Below are 24,750 nucleotides of genomic sequence, written 5' to 3'. Positions count from 1 at the left end.
GTGATTTATAATGCAATATTTTAATCACAATGGCTCATGTAAACTATGGAAGAAGAGGAGCATCTACAATAGACGAGAATCAGGGAAATATTGGTTTCTGCTCATAATAATTGCTTGTTTCTCTCCTTTCATAATCAGCATGGGTACATTGCCCTATAACTGTAGTCTGAAAAAGAGTGGGAACTTCTGCTCATCCAGAATGAATCTTGGGACTTGAGGGTGACTGGTAGATTGGTGAAGATGTCCCACCATCAGGGGATAGTCAGCAACAACCAGGGCACCATCTGGGAGCTGTCTTTGGGTTTATTTCCCAGTACTTGGCCTGGAATCACTTCATAAATTCCTTTATCCATAACTCAAAAATGCCTTAACAGGTATTAAACTGGAGGATCATTATTAAGCAGTTGAGCATAAAGTTCATTAACATGTTGACTACCAGTTCCCAAGGGGTTCCTAGAAATCCCGTTCATCAGTCTGCAAGTCTCTGATCCTTTCTTTTCCAGAAAACCATGAGTGTCAGCATTCTGTCCTCATCACAATTGTCAAGAACTGTGAAGGGTCTAAGATTTAACCCTACTTGTAATCTAAGACATGGTTACATCTAAGACATGGTTAATCTAAGACATGACATGGTTTCATGAATGCCAGAATGTCACAAAACTCCTAGGACAAAGCCAAGGGACTTTATTATCTACCACTGTAGCATAGCTAGATAGCAGTTTCTCAAGCCCCAGTTCCTATAGGATGATGCAAAATTGGCCAAGTGATATATTCCCATGCAGTGGAGAATAACCCTCAGTCTAGGGAATGGAAATTTTTTACGATGTTCAGTAAGAAAACTTATCCTCTGCTCTGGAAGTAAATATTTTTTCATCCAAAGCTGTGGTTATACAAAGAGTATAATAATCAATAATTATTATCAATAATTATTGATTAATAATCAATTAATCAGAGTAGAGATTCCTGCAAGTATGGGAATTTACATAAGATGAAATTAACCCATCTGTGTTCATCTTCCTATTAATCATGTTCAGCTTTTACCCGATTATCAAGTTATACTTGAATCACCTATGTTTAACAGTCCCTGGTGAAAAGCTTTGAAATTTATAAAAACTTGCCTTTGAATAACTGTCCCATTTTATGTTTTCTCCTTGGGAGCAATGTAAAAATGGGTTAGAAAGTGCAGTCATATTCTAAAACTAACATAAGCAATACTGAATAATATTTATTTAGGTCGTAGACATTTTAATGTGCATGCTAAAAGTTTGAAGAACAAACATTTAATTCACGTTGCAGAGAACAAATAGGGAAGTATTGCTTTCTTAAACTTTTTTTTTTTTTTTTAGCTTACAGATTGCAGTGGGCCGAAAGAAAATGCTTCATGTATTGAGCAAAATAAAGACAATCAGTGTTTTGAAAATGAAACTGGCAAAAAGACAAGAGTAAGTGTTAAGAGTGTTTTCTTTGTTTCTGCGTTTAATGGGAAAGATATGTTTTTTTCTCTGTGAAGTGTAACCTTATTCCACCTGGTCAGCATATTGGGTTCTCCTGCTACTGAGTTGACATTGGGTATGTATCATTTTGAACAGTTGTTGTGTTTTAATTTTTGAGAATTTTACGTTCTTTGTGTGTTTTGTTGTATATTCTTAAGTTGCTGGTAATCACACAAGTGTTTGATAAGCTACTTCACTTCTCCTGTCTTCTCCTGTATGGTTCAGGACAGAGGAACCCTCATGTGAGACTTCAGTAGTGGCTTTTTAGGTCCTATTGGAGGTTTTCTTCCTTTCTTTCTTTCTTTTTTTTTTTTTTAAGATTTTATTTATTTATTTGTCAGCGAGAAAGACAGTGGGAGAGAGTATATAAGGAGTGGGAGAGGGAGAAGTAGGTAGCCCGATGCATGACTCCATGCCAGGACCCTGAGATCATGACCTGAGCCAAAGGCAGACACTTAAGGACTGAGCCACCGAGGCGCCCCCTATTGGGGTTTTTGGGCAATAGCTTCCCCTAAGAAATCTGAAATAGACTTCAATCATACTTTTTTGTGGTTGTCATGTATATTTATTCAAAATAGGGAATCCCAATCAGTCATCTATATGGTAATGTTAAAAAGATCACAGTGCTTTATATGATGCTTTAGATTCAAGAATAACTTGAATCCAATGAAAATATGTGTATTTCCAAGTACAAATATTTTATTAATCAGTAACCTCAGATTTATTTCTGATCGATTGCCACAAATTGATCCTTACTTAACCCAATGATATAAACTGGGGTTCCATTTTTCATTTTATTGGTAAAGACATCAAATTTAATCATGAAAACAAGAAAATAAATCATGATTATTTTTATGAACATCTGATAAGTATTTAAAGCACACATAAAATTATCTTGGGAGATGATTCCTAAGTATTGGCTTTATTTAAGCTTCTTGAAATATGCCTTCAGTGATGTTGCTTCTTTCCTTTCTTCTGAATCTTCTGTTAGTAAGCAGAAGGAATCTTCATTATGGCTCTATAAGCTTTCAAGTTTCTTTCAGATATGGGGTGGTATGTCTACTGAATGGTAAATGTCAGTAAAGGACAGTTTTTCTGTTGATTATCATTTATAACTGGGCTGTTTTCTATCACTGCCAATTAGTTGAGTCTCTTAATGTTGACTTGATCTTGGAACCTGGGCAAAGTTCTGAGTCAGTTGCAGTTATGAATTTTCATCCTTATGAAATGGGGTCTGGAAAGAATGGTCAAGAAAGAATGCTTCAGATATTTTGGAGTGCAACTTAGTGCCCGTGGGCAGAAAAAGCTGCACTTTTGCTACATGAAACTGGTGGTTATATGCTTAATGCTCTTGGGGGAGGGGATGTGCAGGGAATATTAGATCATAGCTGTCTTCAAATTTCTACTCCTAAAACTATTTTCACAAGATTTCTCTGCTGCTTATCATTCAGCTCAATAATAGCTTTGGTAAGATACACAAGCAGATATGAGATCCTTTAAGAATGCAGCAGCCAGTACCTATTTGATCCTTATCAAAACTATGTAAGCTATAAGTCAGCCTTCTGGACTAAAGGTGGAAATTTTTCTGCTTCTATCCCTCATCAATGACTGTTAAGAATTTAGTTAACATAAGGAAGGTTGGATGGTAAGTTGTATTTCTCTTTGTAAGGAATCTGTGGAACCTAGAGCCAAATTTAACTAGTAAATAGTTTATGGACCACCTCTATAAAAGACTGTTGTCTCCTCTGCTGAAAAATGTTTTGTTTAACATTGAATCTGTTATTCAAACTATTTGAGACTGTAATAATATGCTAAAAGTGTTTCCAGGAAAGGAAGTTATCTAATTTGGCAGTGGCACAATTTTTCTCCAAAAGGCGAGAGGGAGGGTGAATGTCCATACTAGACTCGTGAATACTTAGAAAACAAATTTTTAGACTTCCTGACTGTCCAAAGGATATTTGTATTCTTGCTTCCTGGAAATGAAATCATCAGGCCTTAGGAGAATACAAATGTGCCAATTTGTCAAGCAGCTAAATTAAGTAAGTGCTGGTAAATATACTAGGAAAACTTTTGTGTTTTTATCATGGGAAAATATATTGCTAGCCTACGTTATTTAAACTCTAAGAGCTTTAGTTTTTTAATCTCATAGGTTGGTTATGAGATTTTAATGAGATCTTAAATATGAACATGTTTTGTACTATCTGGTGAATAGTAGATTTTTATTCTTTTGAAATAAATTTCAAGTCTTAAATTTGTTCTATTAAAATGGTAGACATTGTTACAGATAGTTCTTAGGGTTTCCTTGGGTCCATATCTATATTACATAACTAAGTCTATACCATTTCTTTTTGACTGGAAACCCTTTGGTCAAGAGGAGCCTCCTGCCTTGATTTCTACTTGTTGCTGTTCAAAATAAGTTCTGATTAAATTAAAGTAAGCATCAGTGAGAAGTTCTTAATTATCTTGAGAAGAAAATTAATTCTGTCACAAACAAAAGGGTAGTCATGATTATTGTAAGAACACAAGATGTTACTGTAGCTATTTAGTTCATAGACAATTCTTCAAAGGCTATTGACAGTAAACCGTAATTTAGAAATCACAGTTGTTTAGATCTATTACACTGGACGGTGGTTTCTTCATCTTCATAATTAGGGTGTTAGATCATAATTTTTTTTTAGGATTCTTCCAGGTATAAAGTCTAATCATTTTGTGGCAGTCAATAGCAGACAAATTATATAGAGTCCACTAATAATACAATTAAAGTATGTTAGCCAGCATAGCTAATGAGCCTCACACAAATTTAGACTTATGTGATAGACATGTATCTAGAACAAAAAACAGTAACATCTTCATTATGCTACATTAGTTTGAGAAAATTTCAACAGCCCAGCTCATGGGCCAGTGATTCTTTTTTTCTTTTTTTTTTTTTTAAAAAGATTTTATATATTTATTTGACAGAGAGAGAGAGAGAGAGATACAGAGAGAACAAGCAGGGGGAAGGGGCAGAGGGAGATGGAGAAGCAGACTTCCTGCTGAGCAGGGAGACTCATGTAGGACTTGATCCTAGGATCCTGGGATAATGACCAGAGCCAAAGGCAAACGCTTAACCAACTGAGGCACCCAGGCACCCGGACCCATGATTCTTAAAGCATGATCCCCCAACAACCAGCATTAATATCTTCTAAAGACTTGTCAGAAAAGTTAATTCTTAGGCTCCACTTTAGATCAAGTGAATCAGAAATGCTCAGAAGGGGACCCAAACATCTGTATTTTAATGAGCCCTCCAATGGATTCTTAGGTTTGCCACAATTTGAGAACCACTGCCATGAGTAGTAAACCTCTGACTTCCTTCTGAAGAGTCACTCGACATCTTTTCTGTAACATGCTTTAAAACAGTCAATTTAGGGAAGACCTAGAAAGGGATTCGAAGTTTTAAGGCAATTTAAGGCAATTAAGATAGAAGAAATGCACCATACATACTCTTTAGGTTTCTTGTTTGCAGTTCTCATTTGTTGGTGAGCCTCCCAAAAACTCTGTGTGCTGATTTTCTAGCATCATTCAGAAACGTATTAATGTCTGTATTGCTCTCTACTCATGGTTGCCCACTTTTGACCATAGCTTAATTCATAACAGGCTTCTGGAAGTTATTATGCCAGGTGGGAGATGTCTTCCCTAAAAATATTGATTCATAAAAATCAGAATCAGAAATAACTTTTTAAAGATTTTATTTATTTTCTTGAGAGAGCAAGAAAAAGAGTGAGAATGGGAGAGAGAGAGAGCACAGAGAGAGAGGGAGAAGCAGGCTCTCCACTGAGCAGGGAGACAGATGTAGGGCTCCATCCCAGGACCCTGGGATCATGACCTGAGCCAAAGGCAGCTGCTTAACTGACTGAGCCACCCAGGTGCCCTAGAAATAACTTCCATTTACGTTCCTTATCTTTGCTCAGCAGGGAAAATTACCCCATTTTTGTTATACTTTTAGTGGAATTTCAGTATGCTTAGAGATGCTTTTTGCCATCATTGAGGTTTAGACAATTGATTTCTGTTCTTTTACAAAGTAGTGTTTTCAACTGCAAACTTTAGCTTGCTCCAGTTTCAGGACTTACGAATCATGTCACTTGTCATATGATGTGGAAAACTCTGAAGTTACAAAGGGGAATAGAATTTGCAAAATTTATTATATATGTGTTTTCCAGAACTGATGAAATTTTATAAGTTTAGTAAGAAAATTACAATTAGGAAATGAAAATAAAGATATCAATGAGAATTCTAGACCTTTACTGATAAATATTTTAAATTTAATGTGGTTCCCTTATTTTATTATTTCCTTTGAACAACCTTAAATAAGTGGAAGTATCTTTTAGGGCTATGCTCTGTGTTCAACTAAATCTAATAAACAAAAGGTGAAGTCTGGAGATACAGTTTTCTAGAATCCTAGTGAGAAACAATGAGGATTTCTAATCAGATCACTGGGAGAGGAGGGAATTTTGACAGGACTTGGTTAACAAGTAGATTTGAGAGATGGGTGATAGCAGAATGAAAATGGGGATATTTAGGTTGCCTAATGGACAAGCAGAATGAATTCAATAATGACGTCTTAAATTTGAGATAATGGCAGCTAAGGGGAAGTATTATTAGAGTGTTGGAAAAATTGGTTAAGAACCAAGTGTGATGTCAAAAGTAAGACAGTGTGATAGAGTGAAAAGAGAATAAGGTCCACAGTCAGAGATTACAGTTTATATCTTGGCTCTACCACTAATTAGTCACGCAACCTCAAGCAGATGAAATCACCTCTATTGCTATTTGTAAAATGTAAGTAGTCTCTATCTTGTAGGGCCATAATAAGGAACAAATGAAACAGTTTTATATGAAAGGACTGATATATAAATATTCTGATTATTGTCTACATTTGGAGACATGACTGGAGAACCAATGTCTCCTAAAAGCATTTAAGTTTTAGATAATGTTTTGGTTCTTTGGTACTTTAATTTTTTTTATTAAAGATTTTATTCATTTATTTGACAGACAGCACAGGTAGGCAGAGAGGCAGTCAGAGAGAGAGGAGGAAGCAGGCTCCCTGCTGAGCAGAGGGCCCGATGAGGGGCTCCATCCCAGGACCCTGGGATCATGACCTAAGCCGAAGGCAGAGGCTTTAACCTACTGAGCCACCCTGGTGCCCCAGGTCTTTGGTACTTTAAATCTAATTTCTTAAGCAGAAAAGAGCTAATCTTGTGAATTAAAACTGGTGAAGGTAAGTGGATACTATGCAAATACTACACTGGATGGGACATAAAGTTAGGTCCCTTTTAACAAGAACAGAGAGGTAATTGGGTGCAGAGAAATTTGACTTTAAGAAACTATCAGACTGAAAAGGATGCATGATGTAGGAGTAGGTCATAATTAGAAGCCAGGGGTCTTGGGTCATTGTCTTTGTACTCGATTATTTGGGAGTTCTTGGACAAATCACTTGGCCAATCTATGCCTCAATTTCTTAATCTAATATGACTAGATAATTTATGTTTTAAGTTATAATACACTTATAACACTTAGATAGAATAGGAAAATTATTGTTAGAGAATCCCAACATTGCCTTAATTTTTTCAAATTAATATCTGTTAATGTACTCTGTTAAATACCTGCACCTTCTGATTGAGAATAACTTTGCAACTTGTCTCTATTTCACTATTTACTGTCCTTGACAATTTTTATAAGGAATCTTCTTTTCCTTAATGCTACTCAGCCATGGGGAAGTATATTTTTATGTTGTTTTTTTTTTTTTAAGATTTTATTTATTTACTTGACAGAGAGAGATCACAAGTAGGCAGAGAGGCAGGCAGAGAGAGAGGGGGAAGCAGGCTCCCTGCTGAGCAGAGAGCCCGATATGGGGCTCGATCCCAGGACCCCGGGACCATGACCCGAGCCGAAAGCAGAGGCCTAACCCACTGAGCCACCCAGGCGCCCTCCATGGTCCTTATTTTAAAATGGTTCCAAATTAATCTTCCTGGAGAACTAAGTTCAGAAATCCCACAGAACCATCCTCTCACCCCCACCACATATCAACTTCAAGTTCCACACAGCAAGGCTTACCAACTGATGGCCCCCAGTCTGAAAAAAAGCATAGACTCAGAGGATTAAAAGTAATTTTTTATAATTAAATTATTTATTTTCAGCATAACAGTATTCATTATTTTTGCACCACACCCAGTGCTCCATGCAATCCATGCCCTCTCTAATACCCACCACCTGGTACCCCGACCTCCCACTCCCACCACTTCAAAACCCTCAGGTTGTTTTTCAGAGTCCATAGTCTCTCATGGTTCACCTCCCCTTCCAATTTCCCTCAACTCCCTTCTCTTCTCTAATTCCCCATGTCCTCCATGCTATTTGTTATGCTCCACAAATAAGTAATTTTAATAGTAATTTGAAGTAATGATTCTGCTCAGGCCTAAATTTCTTCTACTCCTGCCCTATAAGGGAGAATTTATCTTCTGGAAAGCCTCTAGTTATAGAATATTTACCTCCTCACAGGGTGTTCACTCCATCTGGGCAAGTTTAAATATTATGTAGTTATTTATTAAAATTAAACTCATGATATTCAGACCATTTTAGCACTGAGTACATTTTCTGTTTCCTAATGTCAGTGAAAGCAAAATGGTAAACTTCTAAGTATCTGGATTAATGGGGAATAATCTTTTCTTTTTAATGAGATACTGTAGTTAACTCTGGCTAATTTGGTTTACTAATGTAAAAGGTAGAATGTAATTACTCCTCATTTTCTGGTTGTTGAAGATATCGTGCTTTATCTTTGAACACTTGTAAGGCCTCAGGGTCAGTGTTCTGCCTTTTAAAGAACGATGACTAGACTTCTTTACTAGCAATGCAGGAGATCAGGTTTTTGTATTACCAACTCTGACATATTCATAAAGCAATTTTTGCTAGTCAATCCAAATATCAATTTATTGATTTACTAGTTGCCTCTGAAGCAACACAAATACTACAGAAATGATATTCTGGTCATTTGATATTTCTGTATTTAGGAACTTGGTTTTTGTTTTGTTTTGTTTTGCTTTACAAATGTTTGAAAACAGCAAACCATACACTGACGGTTCAGAGAATATTCAGATATAGAGCCCTCAAACCAAACATTTGAAGTTTATGGCATTTACTACCTGGATAGATGAGTTAATGATTTTGAAAGTACCTCCGATCCGCATTATACCGAAGACGGTATAATGGCATTAGATGATCAAGCTTCATGACCTGGTTCATCTGCTAAGTCAGTAGCGTGCCCACCATGCACTAGTTTACCAACTGAATAGCTATATAAATTTGAGCAAGTCAATTTTTTCTGAGTCTCAGTTTCGTCACCTGTAAAATTATACTTAATTCACTGGTTGTAAATACTCAATGAGAATATGTATATGAATGTGTCTAATTACAGCCTGCCAAATAAAAAGTTAATGCTAAATCTGAAAATTACTCTTTATTTTCTGTATTTGTAAATACTATGGTTAGTGTAAACACATATTGAGAAACCAAGCTATATTAAAAGTGATAGAATGCAAATCTCATGTTGTATCCTGATTCTAACACTGTTTAAAAAAAAAAAAGTTTCTCTGGGATACATCTTACTATTCATTCAAAAAAGACTTTCACATCTGCTACACATCTGGCCACTGTTCTAAATACTGGTGATACAGCCACAGACAAAACAGATAAACTTCTTGCTCCCAGGAATACATTTCGAATAAAGGATGTGGTACGATATGAATAAAGAAGATAATTTCAGATTGTGATGTTTCCTATGAAGGAAATAAATAGGATTACTTAATAGAGAATGATAGAAGGGAATGTAATTTAATTAAGGAGGTCAGTTGGGGAAGGTCTTATAAAGTGCTAATATCTGAGCAGAGACTTTAATGAAGAGAAATGAGACAGCTGTATGGAAACCCAGGGGAAGAGGGTTTCAGACAGAGGGAGCAACAAATTCAAGGCCATGAGGAAGAATGAGAGTGAAACACTTATGTTTGAGGAAGAGATAGCAGGCCAGTGTGATGGGATTTAAAAAGGTGGAGTGTGGGAAGGGCAGTTAACAAATACTGCAGAGGGGATTAAATCAACTTGAAAACCAAATAGCATTTCAGATCATATAGCTTTCCAGATTTGTGGCCTATGCACAATTATTGGGATTATTAGACTCTATTCAACTCACAGCATTGTATAATAGTATGAAAAATTAAGCTTTATAAAGAATGTACTTAATGTTCAACAAACTTTATATAAACTTTTTTTTTAGGGCAGTGGTTTTTATTGAATGTTTTTTTTTATCATTTATAGTTTACCACGTGTAATTATCTAAATTTCAAAGATTGTTTCAATTTGATGATACTAAGGGGGAGTGTTTACATGGTCATCAGTTACATATGTTTCAGTTCACTTACATGAGCAAAACTGACATGCAAACCATTGTGGAAAAGTAGGTGAAAATGAACACTTCTTGATTTCTGGTGGTAATATTTGATTCCTTCAAAAATTTTATTTAATATTTATGTGTGCCTTACAAAGAAAACTACATACTTAACATACACAGAATACGTAGACTCCTACCTTTCCTAAATCATTTTCAAGATGTGATACCACCCAGATATTTTTTCATCATGGAAACTGTCTAGAGAAGTCAGTCCTTTTCTAGTTGATCCTAATTTCCTATTTGCCTCTGGAGAGTTTGGAAATGAGGGCAGGCATTTTGCCATGATCTGCCTGAAGTCTATTTATTTTACTAAGCTAACAAGCTATGCAGATGTCATTTGTGCGCCTGCTGTCCTGGGTATATGGAGAACAGACAGACGGGATGGAAGTCCATGTGGGTGGATTTCTTCAGTTATTTCCCTTGGAGCTAATCTTTCTAACTGGAGGCTATTCCTTGTGGGCTACTCCCAAGGCCCTTATACGCTGTAACGACCTCAGTATAGGAGCCCAGAGATGTGCCTGTCTTTTTAGGGAGAATGCAAGTTGTTTGTAATTAGTCTGCACAGAGTCGAAGCTACCTTCTGCTGGAGAAGGCTTTTCCCATCTGTTTGTGTCTCACTGTGAGGCTGGACCCACCCAGCGAGGTAGAAACTGCCTCAGGTTTTGGGGTATGGAAAGCACCATGTATTCTGGTTTGGAGTAATTTAGGGGCTGTGTCACCTACGGTGAATTACATAATCCCAGAGAGCTTCAGTTTCTTTATGCACGAAACAGGGGTTGTATTTCCTTTTTGAAGGGTATAGTGACCATCAGAGATAGTATGTATAAAGTATCTGCCACATTACTTATGATAATAGCCACATGACAAATATAAATATAATAAATATATTATTTGTATATACAAATATCTTCAGATATATCTTTAGATATATAAAACCAATCTATTTCTTAAATATACAATACATGTAATATATAGTCTCTCATATATATATTCATATATCTATATATCTCACTATCAATGATAGCTATCTGTACATATGGTTCTCAAGTAGATGAAGAGTGCATATCATAGGTTAAAAATATCTCTTGTCAAAAAAAAATAAACAACATAACTGAATCTGTGATCATTCTTTCCTTCCCAAATATTTATTTTGTACCTCTTAAGTAAGTATATCATACTAGGTGGCAGAGAATTGCATTATATCTGTACTCGAGGGGTTTAGATTCTAGGAGAATAAGCAAAGGATATTTTTCACTCAGACTCTTTTCCCCCCATGGGGGGAAAAAACAAAATAAAGTAATGCATATAAATAGTTAGGATACAGGCTTAGTACAGGTAATTTATAAAAGTAATTTTCTGATATCAAACCTCCAATGGTAGATTTTTTACTTAGAATCAATATGTTCCTGGATTTGTATCATTAACCTTAAGGAATATCAAATCAAGTAAAGCAATTTTCAGGCTGTGGCTTTATATCTTGGCAAATACTTCTTGTGAAATCACAGACCCAATTGAGCTCTATGTCTGTAAAAAAAAAAAAAGAAAAGAAAAGAAAAAAAAAGAAAGAAAAGCTTCAAGCTGATGCCTTGTTAATTTTAAAAATAAAAGAATGTTTCCCTTGAGACAAAGAAGTGGATTATCTTCTATCATCTTTACATCTGAGGAAAATCAATGGAGAGCAAGGTATACACAAAGTAGAAAGCTGCAGCCTAAATAGAACTATACTTCAAAATGTTAGTTATTTTCTTTTATCTAAACATTCAAATGTTGTCCAATTAATCACATGTGGTAAACACAACCTAATGATTATAGAACATGTATATTCCACATGCTTTTAGAGCACATTTGTACTCACTGAACATTACATGAATTATGCTCTATTTTTTCCCCAGCAGAGGCTGCATGTTGTTTGTGAAATGTCTGCTCTAAAGTGCTTTTATTTAATGGAAATCCACTGGATGTGTACGTGTAAGCTGCTTGCATAAAGATGAAAAATAGTATTGATTTACTTCTTTTCAAATACTAAAGTGTGCATTACATTCTTCTTCCTCTCAACTCCTAGCTAATCCTGTGGGTCCTTCTCAACTCAGTACAAGGTTCTTCTCTGTATAGCTTTCCCTGGCTCCTCTATTCTGGATTAAATGCCTCTGTGTTGTGATTCTCAAATACCCCAAGCACTTGCTGTATTGTACTAGTTGATTCATTTGTAGGCAGGAATTTGGCTAGCTTTTACTCACCCTTGTGTCCCCACATAAGTACATACATTGTGAAGCCCATTTGTTGAGTTAATGAGATACTGCAGTAGGCAAAGGGAATATAGAGTCAAAATTGCCAATAAAAAGCCCGTGTTCTAGTAAGGGAAACAATCATTAATCCAAAAATCATATAGCAAGCCCTCAATAAACACATGTTAGGGGTGCCTGGGTGGCTCAGTGGGTTAAGCCTCTGCCTTTGGCTCAGGTCATGATCTCAGGGTTCTGGGATGGAGCCAGGCCTCAGGCTCTCTGCTCAGCGGGAGCCTACCCTCCCCACCCCCTGCCCTGCCTGCCTCTCTCCCTATTTGTGATATCTCTATCTCTGTCAAATAAATAAATAAATCATTTTTTAAAAGATACTAAGTTAACTAACAGTAAAACAAAACAAAACAAAACACATGTTAGATGAATGACTTCAGAAGTGTATGTGGTATGCCAGAAGCTATGCTGGATGAGTTAGTTGCCTTCATTCTGTAGGCCTTTACAGTTTGTGGAGTGTTTTATCTGTGATTAGTCAGGCTAAAGGTTAGTCAAGCTTCCTATGTCAGTTTGTCCATATCTTAGCTTTCTCTACTCTATGGAAATGGATATGGTTCCAAAGATACCTTTCTTACAAGGGTACCTTGTAAAATATCCATCTTACTCTGCTACATGATTTATTTCCTTTCTCTAGTTCCTGAGTGTTTCTGTTACAATCACAACCAACAAAACTTGGGACTTGCAATAAGTTACTACGTAATTGTCCTGAGGAAGTCATTTAAATTTTCAAGGTGGTAAGAATGTCACAAATGCTTTATCAGCTTTAAAGTGCTATAGGAACATAAAGCCTAATGATTTTGAGGATGAATATAGCAGTCAGTCAATCAGTTGCATATTGGATAGCTTGTTTGTGTCACAGAAACACTGAAACCTGGGAAAGTTCAAAGACATGATGTTATATATACTTGGAAACAAGTTTAGGAAGTAATGAGTTAAATTATTATTATGATGTAATAAATGGGGAAGTAAATAGTCAAAGTGATGATTTTTTAACCTTTTGATATTGCTGAACCATCCGATAGTCACCTAATTGAATGGACCAGGACCTGGGTTTTATTTGTGTTGTTTAACTTGTAAATAATCTGAACTTTATTACACCAGTAGGATAACAGTTCTATAACTATAAAAAACAAGTTTTTGAACCCCTTTTTCTTCTTTTCTCCTCTGAACACATAACTGATTTGGTATGAACTTTTTGTTATTTTAAAAAAATCCGTAGGAAAGTGCATTCATTTTGGTAGAATAATGACATGTCAGTTTCTAAGACACTCATCTATTTAGCAATCGGGAAGATATCAAGGTTAGAACCTGAATAATTCATGAAAGGTGGATTAATTTTACATGTTCATCCCATTTTAAAATTGTTTATTGTAGAAACGATATTTTTTTAATGAAAAATGAGGGTGTGTGTGTGTGTGTGGTAGGTGGGGAATGGTTCTACTGGTATCTTAAAGAGGTAATCACAGTATGCATGGGTCCCTATTCTTAAAGTTCTCAGTGATCTAATTGACCATGCATTTTCTTCTTAGGAGGCAAAAGGAGGCACTGATTTTCCATTTTTATTGATCAGGTAGTGCTTTCCATTCTGTCATTCATTCTCTCTAATTCCCCCACCCCTTCTCTCTGCACCCCTGTTTCTTTCTGTCTGTTCCCGTCTGTCTTTGTCTATGTGTCTAATAGGATGAAGGAAAAGTATATTATTATCCAGAGTGATGCTTTTCAAACATCTCAAAGGCAGTCTGTGTAGCAGTTTTGCTGGAAGATAGGGAGGGATTTGAGGGGAGGGGGAAGGTTAATCACTTGGCTGTTGAAATGTTGCAGAAGGGAACACAAAGCTCAGCCCACATAATGAGTGCCCGCAGGCAGCCAGTGAGGAGGGAAAAGTTTGGGAAAAGAACTCATTTCTTGTCTCTCAGAATGTGGAACTTTTGTAAACACGCTGGAACCTCCTGTCACCCCAATTTTATAATATACTTATTTCTTAAAATATTTAGGTTGTGTATTCACAGACGTCAGTGACCACACAAATAGGTACGGAAAGAAAAGAAGAAATTTAATCTTTCTAAGTTAAACCTCCAGATCTGCAGTTTTTAATGTCCCTGGCCCGATTTTCCTTTTCCAGCTGTTAGTCATTTGTAAGAAGCTGCCCTTGTAATTGCAAGTGAGTTGGGATGTGATGTATTCAGCACTGCGTGCACCGTAGCTTTTCAGTCATATCTTTCGAGTCATTTAGACTCCCGGGGAATCATGTTCATAATAAATAGCTTTTTATTATCCAAAGCCGCTGTTCTGGCAGCAAAACGACAGCCCTTTGATAGATGGGCCGGGTAGTTTTTTTGTGTTGTGCTTACTCAGAGTTGTTAGTAGGAAAGACGAAGGCAGCAAAGGGGGGACTTTGGCAAAGCAGCTCTTATGGGTATACTGAAGCAGCAGATCAGAATTCAGAAACAAGAACGAGCGCTGAAATGTGATTCTCTGGTGCCTGGTGTAACACTTCTCTCCACCATAGAACTGTGCGGGGCACTCTCAGGAGCCTCGTTCCGATCTCCGAATCCACTAAAGGACCATGCAGCCGCGGAGCCCAGCAAGCCACCGGGAAGTTTTGCCGGAGCTGATTTCTAGGGGATTTTCCGGTGCCTAGGAGAATCCTGCTTGCTTTGAGCTGTATGGAGGAGGGCTCCAGTTTCCCATGAGGGGCCCCCTTGGAAAAGCCGTCTGTGCAGAATCCAGGCTCTGCTTCTCTCTGTGTGCTATTTATCAAAAGGCTTTTCTCACCTTTGCTGATTTGCTGGTGTGATTTCCATGTACTGAGAGTCCTGTGTAGGGATCCAGGATGGATTGCCTGTGCATTGTCACCACAAAGGTAGGATAGGAAACAGGGCTGTTGTGTGCAGCATTTTTCTATTATTATTCTGGTCCTGTAATTAAACAGCTCTGGTAGGTGCTGTCAGTTCATGAGATAAAATGATTAGTATAATGTACTTTGCTGGGCATTTTGTTCCCCATGATGGTCTGAGGGTCCTATCCTTATTTGATTTCAACTTCTTTAGTGATATTGTGTGTTTGTGCAAATGAAAGGGGAATTTGCCTGTGTTTTTTACGGGAAGGATTTGCTTTTGCCTCTATTTATAGCTCAATATTAAAATATCTATAGTAGTAGTATAGCTTACACATCATTTTAACATAACATATAAGGGTAGTCTTTCTGAGTGTGATAATTATCTTTTCATTTAAAAACCATGTCTCCTATGCTTGAAGAAGCCAATCAGCTTTACTGTGCCTTGACGTATTGTTTCTGATTGGAGAATTCTGACATTCTGTATTTTAGTGATTTTTTTAAAGGAAAAAAATATCCTTAGGTTTTAATTTAAAATAAACAGACAAACAAACACAATAGTTAATGTTGAACCAATTCTATTTTGATTAGAAGCAAATGAAATATTTGCATTATCAGAAATAGAAATAAAAGTGGGATTGGAATAAAATCAATAGGCATTCCTTCTGTGGGTTTATAGAAAAGATCTAGAAATTTCAAATGCATTTTATTTTATTCTGTCATCAGTTCAAAATAAGATATTTAAATTTCATGAACACTGGTTATTTAAAATTACTATTATTTTTTAAAGAACTAATTAAAATATACTTATTCATCAGCTTCCTTTTTCACTTTGCATGTAGGCACACCATGAGTTAGGTTAAGCTATATCTTTTAGTATCTCACATTGATTAGACACCCATTAAACATGACAAAATCAATAGCTTAGTGCATAAGACTCATTAAGTGTAGATTTCCCACTGTGATCTCCTTTCACCACTAAAGAAAAGATTATTTAATTTTGAAGCCACAAGCCAAGTTCTTTTCCAGATTATATTTCAAAAGATCTTAATGGATCTCTTCCCACATGACCTAGTATCACATGGCAGCTTCATTGATGTCAATAGAGCTGAAACCTAAAAATTTCTGTTGGGGTTAGTTGACCAGCCTCAAAATTACATGAATACCTTATTTTACTTTTAAAAGTTGCCAACCATCCAATTCAGTTTTTTCCAGGTAAGTCATCAAGAACAAACTAAAATAAATTAAAAAACAAAAACAAAAAACAAAAACGCTAAGTGAGAAATTTTATCTCCATAGGTTTTCTAGAAAAGGAAATAGTCTCTTAAACGTGTTGTACTTTCACTGACGTATTACACTCAGTGTTAATTTTCTTGAGTGGTTACTGTCAGGTCTGACTTACATGTGTTTCTTTTATCCCCAAATCATAATAACTGCAGGTACTGTGAAACATAATTGGTACTTTAAAAATAAGTTATGAAAAGTTATTAATTACAAACCCAAACTATAATCTGTTGCATTGAACAATTTGTTAAACAATTAAATCGGACACTGAAATCTTAGTTTCCTCAATTTGGAAAACATGATCTAGTTAAGAAAATATGTCATGTGCTTTATATTCTTTTAACAAAGTATTAATGACCACATGGAAAATGAAAAATTACTATTCCACTTTAAATGCTATATCAGACATATATGTCATTATTCTAGTATTTTGATTTATCATGTAAATTATACAACTCAACAGGACAAACACCTGTGTGAGAATTCATGAATTTTCTGAATTATATACATGAATATTTCTAGGGTGGTACACATATCATCTTTATAGGACAAACATATTTACAACAAATTCATATTATGATGGTAGTAAATAATGCATGACTGATTTAAAAGCTCCATATGAGTGAGAGCCTTCCTGGCCAGCTTCAGATCCCAAATCCTGTCCACCCAAATCCTACTACCATTAGTACTCTCTTATTTTTCCCCAAGTGGCCGTGCACTGGGGATGTCCTTGCCACGCTTTCCTGGGACTCTTTGATAGGACACTTAGCAACAACTTGGAAATTTTAATTCTAATTTGGCTCAACTTCCATCTCATTCTCCTCTAGCAATGAGTCTACCTTCTAGCTGCTCTGGCCGAGATGCTTTCTTCAAGTCTGCCTTTACGGCACCTCTGTGTGAACTGGAACTCCTAACTATCCTGATCTGTCCTGGGCTCCACCTCACCTACAGTGCATCTCAGTATCACCCTTGTCAAAGTTTTCACTGGCAGGGAAACATAAATACTTCCCCTGGTTCTCTTTTCTTCCTGTGTTGGCATGAAAGGCACTTACTGTCCCACTTGGACCCATGTCCTTCTATTACACTGTGGAAGTAAATTTCTCTTCATGTCTCTGCTCCACATTCCTAAGAATGGGTGTTAGAAGATTAATGAGAGGAGAGATTATGACAAATCAAGACAAAGCACTGTATAATGGCTTATAAAAGGATCTATTAGACATACTAGAGAAGTGTTTTTATTTTTAGATTTTCTACATACAAAAAAGAAGTGACTGTGACACATTTCATAATAATCTAACCCTTCTGATAAAATAATCCTATCCTAGATCTCACCCATAAAACTCAGGTTGCTTACTGTCTTAATTACTCTAGCCTGGTCAGACTGATTTGCCCTCAGGTTTGGGGTAAAATCTTTTAGGCCAGGAAATAATCAGAGCAACCAAAAACAGAGTTTCTGCCACAGGGATCCCAAGGTCTTTTCAGATGTTCAGAAAACTCACTTTAAAAGAAGATTGAGTCATCTCTTTTATTTGACTGTTCCTGTCCAGTTTCACTTTCCACGCTTTTGTCACAGATGTCACTACTGAGAAAAAGAAGTAACATGACTTAGCGTGAAAAGTAGAACTCTAGAGCAAGACTTGGACTTAAACTGTAGTTCTGACAATTACTAGCTTAAGGTTTACCAAGTTGTTTAACCTGATCTCCCCGAGCCTTGATTTCCTCATCTGTGAAAAGGGTGTATTATCTGTGTGCGAGTGATGTTGTGGTAATAGAAAGTACCTACCACAATTCCTGGTATATGGAAAGAATTCAATATAGAACACTTTATTGAGTAGCACACAATTTATATCTTTAATCTATCCCTGTGTTTGGTTGTGGTCACTGAGGAAAATGAGGTCATCTTAATAATACTGATTAAATGCTATTTACTAGTTAATATAACACATTTTATAGAGTGGGCATTTCCTTTTCTTTTAAGATTTTTTTTATTTATTTGAGAGAGAGAGTGAGGGTGAGCACGAGAGGGAGAGCACGGGTAGGAGGAGAGGCAGAGGGAGAGGGAGAAACAAACTCCCTGCTGTGCAGGGAGCCTGATGTGAAACTTGATCCCAGGGCCCTGAGATGAGCTGAAGGCAGACACTTACGTGACTGAGTTACTCAGGGGCCCCGGAGTGGGCATTTCTTAAATATGTTTTGAATAATTGTAAAACAACAGTTCTAATAATTTTGATAACTAAAGTATAAGGCAGATAATGTTAGACTACGTTAGGCAGAGACATTCTGTTGGGTGATTGGTCAATAGGACAACAGTTCTAGATGGCAAAGCAGAATATTCAGGGGTAAATTTGATAAAATGCAAGCAGTAAGTCGAATTTTTCTTTTCTTGTGTAGGGATTCTTAAGTAATAGTAGTAGTAGTATATGTAGTAGTATATTGTATTGATTAAAGAACAGAAGAAAAGTGCGGCTTTGTAAAATCAAAGTAAATCTGCACTTTGTAACTTTGTGTACCAAGAGGCATCTGGGTATCAATGTCCTTGCCTGTCAAATGAGTGTATTTTATTGCACCTTTGAGGTTCTTCCTTTTCTCTCTCTAACCAGTATTATTCTAAAGTGCATTATCTCTGCAAATATAATTAATTATGTACACTAAGTATCTTAAAAAGTAATAGTGGGTAAAATATACAATGATATCATTTCCCATGTCCGTTAACCACACTTATAGACATTAAAAAAAGTTTTTAAAAATCTGCAAAGATGACTACAATACGCAAGGTAGCTGCTGTAATTTGTAATAGAGGAATGATGGTACTATTAATTTTTAATATGTTTAACGATATTAGCAGGTGCATAATAAAATTCAAATAGCAGAATGAAAAGTGGAGTAGGCAGTGTAAAAGATGCTTTATTGATGTTGTTAATACTATGTCTCTTCTGTAAGTAAGATATCACTTTTTGGCTCCACCAACCCACTGTTTTTTACACTAACGTTGCTCAGAATTTCTAAAAGAAAATAAGTGTTGCTGGGCATTTGGAGGATATTTTTTTCAAGGCTACTGAGCATCATATTACTTATGACATGAATAGAAAAAATAAATATTATATTCTTAGAAATAAATTTATCATAGCAATATTTATAACTATAATTTGGAGGGGGGTTAAATAATTTTTATTTTCCACCGGACCTTTATGTAGAGAAAATGAAACAAATCACCAAGGCAATGAATGGTTTACCTGAGTGGCCCTGTCTTCATAGACAAAGCTGTTAATTTATGCAGGTGTGTAGTTCTGTCCAATCTCATGGCGGAAGCAGCACACCCATTCATTCATTCTATTTATTTAGCAACTATTTATTTATTGAGTGCCCAGTGCTTACCTGACATATTGATAGGTCCAGGGATACAATGAATAGTCTTTTCGTCTAATGGAGAAAACAGCTGATTATAGAAATAACAGTAACATGTAACAAAGGAATGAACGTAGAATATTATGGCCATGAGCAGGGGGGTATCTGAAGAATCTGGTGGGCATAGATACAGGATAGGCAAGGGCTTTATCAGGAAAGAGTTTTCTGGGGAAGTGACAATTAAGCTGAGAGGTACAATGGAGAGCACAATGGGGATGGGAAAAGTGTTTTAAGCAAAGTCCTAGATGTAATAGATAGATAGATGATAGATACACAGATAATGAAGTGAGGGAAGAGAGAGACAAAAAAGAAGAGGGAGAAAAGAGAGAATGGTACTTTTAAGGGAAGAAAAGTCAGTGTAGCTGGGATCTAGGGGATTCAAAGTGAGTAGCAAGATCCAAAGTGTGCAAATAGGTAGGGACCCAGTTAGAAGTATCCAGAAGTTGAGATGTTTTCTTAAATAGGATTTTCCCTTTATCATCAACAATGATCCTAAACCCTCATTTGCTTTGACTTCCACACAGTTTGTTTCTCTGGTAATTGAGCTTTCTCATTCTATTTTCTCCACATTGCCCTTTGCCCATCCTTACACCTATTTAGTAAAAATAGTGACTTTACATTTCACTAGCAGAGTGACCTTCTCCGGACTGTGTTTTTCTCTTCCATGAATTGGAAATTTCTCACAGTCTTGTTTTGAGGGTTCAGTGAGGTGATAAATATAACACGCTTAACATATTGCCTGTAGGGGTGGGTGTGCTGCTTTTTTATTGGCGTCTACAGTCTCCTTCTTCCTATAGTTCCTTGGTGCTCTTTTCATATTTATCCTGCCAGTGACTCTGATTTTGATACCTGTCATTCCAACCAAGTGTCTGCAAGGTGACAGGCCACTGTATAGAGACTCCACATACTGGAGCAGGGAGGGGACTTAATGGACCAGGGAAAAATCTACTCAGTGGCAGAGAGAGGAAGAAATACAGTTGAAAGTGGGGAAAATTTAATACAATCTGGCCTTTTTATGTAGGAAAGTAAGAAAACCAGTCAGTGTGAAGAGATTCCATGGCTCTATTAGTAACCTGGGATTAACCATTTTAATAATGGGAAACACTTTGACATATTTATTCCACTAAAATAATAGCTTAACTTTCCTTTCTTAAGTATTCTATGTAGCTGCCAGAATGATTGATCTAATACCTATGTTCAATGGGATAGCCCTGCTGTAGCATCCTACTGAACTCAAGATGAGTAGTTGTCTAAGTTCTTTCCTTAGTATATAATTCTCTTTTGACCTAGCACCTGAATTCCTTTCCTGTCTTATCTTCCATCATTCTGCCTTGAGTTTTATAGTCTAAGAATCTTAAAAATGCATGGACCAGATCATACTTATGTCTATGCTACCTTCTATGACCTTCCTTAAACTAATGGACACATTGGTCTTTCTGGCCTCCCTCTATTCCTCGGAAGTATCAGCCATACTCCTGTTTTGGAGACTACCACTCACTACTCCTCTGTCTAGATGGCTCTGTCCATCTATCTAAATCTTACCTGTCTTCCAGATCTGACTATACATGCCACACCCTTTTGTAAAATCCCCAGTTAGATTGTATACTCATGGCATTATCTCATATTATTCCATATTTCTGTCACAATTCATAATTCTATACTGATTTGTATGATTATTTTTTCAGTGTCTCCCTTTTGATGAGACAGAGCTCCATGAGAAAAGAAACATCTATTTTTTCTCATTTTTGTGTATATAATGTCTGGGACATTTTCTAGCACCCTGAAGGAACTTGATGAATTTAATTAACTCATTCAGTTTCAGACAGCCCAGCAAAGTAAAATCCTCCATATCTTAAAGATTTGGCATAATCACACAGCTGAGCAGCTTCATAGTGGGGATTCGAATCCAGATCTTCATGATTCTAATATCCATACTTCTGTCCAGTATCATTATCCCGTAGTTGAATCACTTCAGGTTATTATTTAATTAAAACATACTCTTGATATTATATTTTGGATTTTATTCCTTCTCTACCTAAACACCTAATTAAATAAAAATAATGCATTCACATAATGGTTAATTTAAAATTACTCAGAATTAGTTACAGTTTGTAGTGTTTTGGACATGTAGCCATAGCCTGTGAAAGTAAACTTACAGAATGAAATAAAATTTTTATTTTATGAATCACACCAGACATTTTGTTAATACATTTGTTAATACATGTAAATGGCCTTCTCTGCCAAACCTGATTACCAGGGTATTATTCACAACATTAGTCCTTTTTTGACACTGAGGAAAGCCACATGTGCTGTGAAGAACGAGGAGTCTGAGAGGATTGTCCTTTGGAAGACCTTTAGATAAATCTTATTTTATCTGACAAATGTGGGTTTGCAAAGGAAACAAGTACAAATCAAATTTTGCAAATCAAATAATATTGAAACACATTTATTGTGCTCAAATTAGAAACAAACCACACAACTCTTTATAAATTAAAAAAAAAGAATTCATCACTTCTCTTTATTTTGTGCCCCTTGTTTAATATGCATATTTGTAGATAAGATTTTCTTAAAGGAGATTACCATAATTATAGTTGCTTGAGAAACCCATCTCATATATGTCTCACCAAAGGCAATTTGGGAGTGTGTATTGGACCAAGGTTGAGAAAGTGAAGTCATAGACTTGGGTTTGCCATTTATTATATTAGTAATCTTAGTCAATTCAGTTTACCTTTACTGAGGCTTTTTTTCTCTATAGTTTATGTTGGTAATACTACTGGTTTATCTATATTTCCTTCACGGGATTATTGTACACAATCAAATGAGTTTATATATTTGAAAAATGCAAAATTCTTTGTACGTGGAAAGGATGACTATTACTTTTGAAAGGAGGAGATTTTAGAGTCAACTGGGATCTTTTATTACTAATAACATTACTACTGTATGATGGAGAAAATGAGAGCTGTGTTCATATATGTATTAGAACTCATTTAGTGACTTTGGCAAATTGACCAGACATGTCCGCGGTGTCTCAGAGAAGTGAGTATTGGGCAGGTGGACAGCTGTTGGTATCCACCACTGAATTTGGTTTAGAGTGACAGCATAGCATAGTGGAAGCACAGCCTTTGGAGTCAGACAGATCCTTGCTTTACCACTTATTAGTTCTGTTGTCAGGAATAAATTACCAAATTTGCCTAAATATCAGTTTCCATATTTATGAAATGAAGTAACAATAAGCACTTCAAAGGGTCGTTATGAGGATTAAATGCAATATTCATTACCTCCACAAATATTTACCGAGTACATACTGTATGTCAGGTAGTATTGTAAGCAGGGCAGATACAACAGTGACTAAAATGAACAAGGTCCCTGGTCTCATAGAACTTACATTATAGAGCAAGGAGATTGGCCATTAATGGGCACACAATCAGCATAATTATAGATAATGATAACAGCTATAATTTAAAAGGCAGAAAAATGTAATGTAGAAAAATGGATGAATGTACAAAGGGACAAGGGCTACTCTAGATAGACAGGGATGTCCTCTCTGAAAAAAGTTCTGGGCACTTGAAAGGACCAGCTTTATGAAGATCTTGGGGAAGAGCATTCCAGACAAAGGGAGCAGCTAGTACAAATATACACATAGGGTTTAGTATAGCAATCGTAGGTAACATATGGTTGCTAAATAGCTTGTGTATGTTTTTACTCCTTCTCATCTTCCTTTTCTGTTATCTTTTTTTTGAGGAATCTGACATTTAAGGATAAGGTTCATAGTAAAATCTCAATTCAATTAATCAGTTACTACTCTAGTAGCAAATTTTGTGGTGTAGTCATGGTGATGGGAATTTCCCAGGTTCATAGGTATTTACTGGTGAGAGAAAGAGACCAACCTGACTATTTCCCAGGTTCATAGGTATTTACTGGTGAGAGAAAGAGACCAAATGTGTTAACCTTTTCTTCCAGTGTGCATTCAAAATTAATACCAGATTTAAAATCCTTTGAAAAGAGCCCTCTCTCCAAATTCCTCTATTCTAAACATCTACCCACACATATCCATTTCTTTGTATGTAAGTAATTCAATTCTTGAACTAACCTTTCAGGGGACAACAAGTTTTGTGAAAAATTGGTTTGACAGTAAATGAAAAAATTCTTTGAAATTTAGAATTTTATTTACCTGTTAAGTAAACTTAAGTCAAAAGTTCCAGGAAAACATCCATTCTCTGGAGCCCTCTGAGCAGAAATCATTCTCCTACTCGGTTCTCTGCTCAGTGGGTATTATGTCATTATCTCAGTTGTTATGAAGAGTGGGAGTTGATCTGGATTCTTATTTGTCCCTAAATCCCAGTGTGTCCTAATTCTTACTCATTCTTCTTACTTTGTCCATTCTCCTACCCTTTATACATTTTCCATACTGCTGAGACCTTCCTTAAAAAATATACATGCAGATATGTATATTTATATATGTGTGTATATACTGTATGTATTTACATAAACGTGTGAGTGTATGTGTGTATACTTCATATGTATGCTGTAACTCTTGTTAAAACCCTTTAGGGGTTTCCTGTCTCCTACTGTCCCATTATTCAAAGTGTGATCTATTGATCAGTTGCAGTGGCATCCCTTCAGAGCTTGTTGGAATGCAGAATTTCAAACCCAATGGGCGAACTACTGAGTCAGAACCTGCATTTTAGTAAGCTTTCTAGTTCAGTTTGCACATTAAGGGTTCAGAAGCATTGGCCTGCAGGATGAAGTTTGCATGGCCCTCTGTGTTTGGACCCCTGCCTTACTTTTATAGCTCAGGTTCCACCATCTTTCATTTCCTAATGTGAACAATAGTCACTTTGTTTCATATTATTTGTCTCACATTATTTGTTTCCCCAAATAACCTGAGTTTCTTTCTCCCATTTCTACATGCTTTACTTTATGCCTAGAATGCCTCCAACTCTAGGCTGATGCTTACCTGATATGACT

The 24,750-nt window shown here is 36.3% G+C and overlaps 1 protein-coding gene across 4 annotated transcripts in view; it reads left to right on the top strand.

Annotated features, from left to right (window-relative positions):
* The first annotated feature begins 14,705 nt into the window (after window positions 1–14,705).
* The window catches only part of DLG2 (discs large MAGUK scaffold protein 2), a 1,545,411-nt gene continuing 1,535,366 nt past the window's right edge, over window positions 14,706–24,750 (top strand). For 2 of the 4 annotated variants that reach the window (XM_045071283.1, XM_004763486.3), the window contains exon 1: window positions 14,707–15,120. In XM_045071283.1, coding sequence (XP_044927218.1) covers window positions 15,091–15,120 — 30 coding nt within the window. In that variant the 5' untranslated portion in view covers window positions 14,707–15,090. Of the gene's footprint in view, window positions 15,121–24,750 lie in introns of all 4 variants that reach the window. The other 2 variants (XM_004763483.3, XM_004763489.3) reach the window with 2 other exon arrangements.

This window comes from Mustela putorius, unplaced genomic scaffold (genome assembly GCF_011764305.1).
Source record: "Mustela putorius furo isolate JIRA1106 unplaced genomic scaffold, ASM1176430v1.1 tig00003987_pilon_pilon_pilon, whole genome shotgun sequence".
Lineage (NCBI taxonomy): Eukaryota > Metazoa > Chordata > Mammalia > Carnivora > Mustelidae > Mustela > Mustela putorius.
Note: the sequence above shows the minus strand (reverse complement) of the source record. Positions and strands in the feature narration are given on the sequence as shown.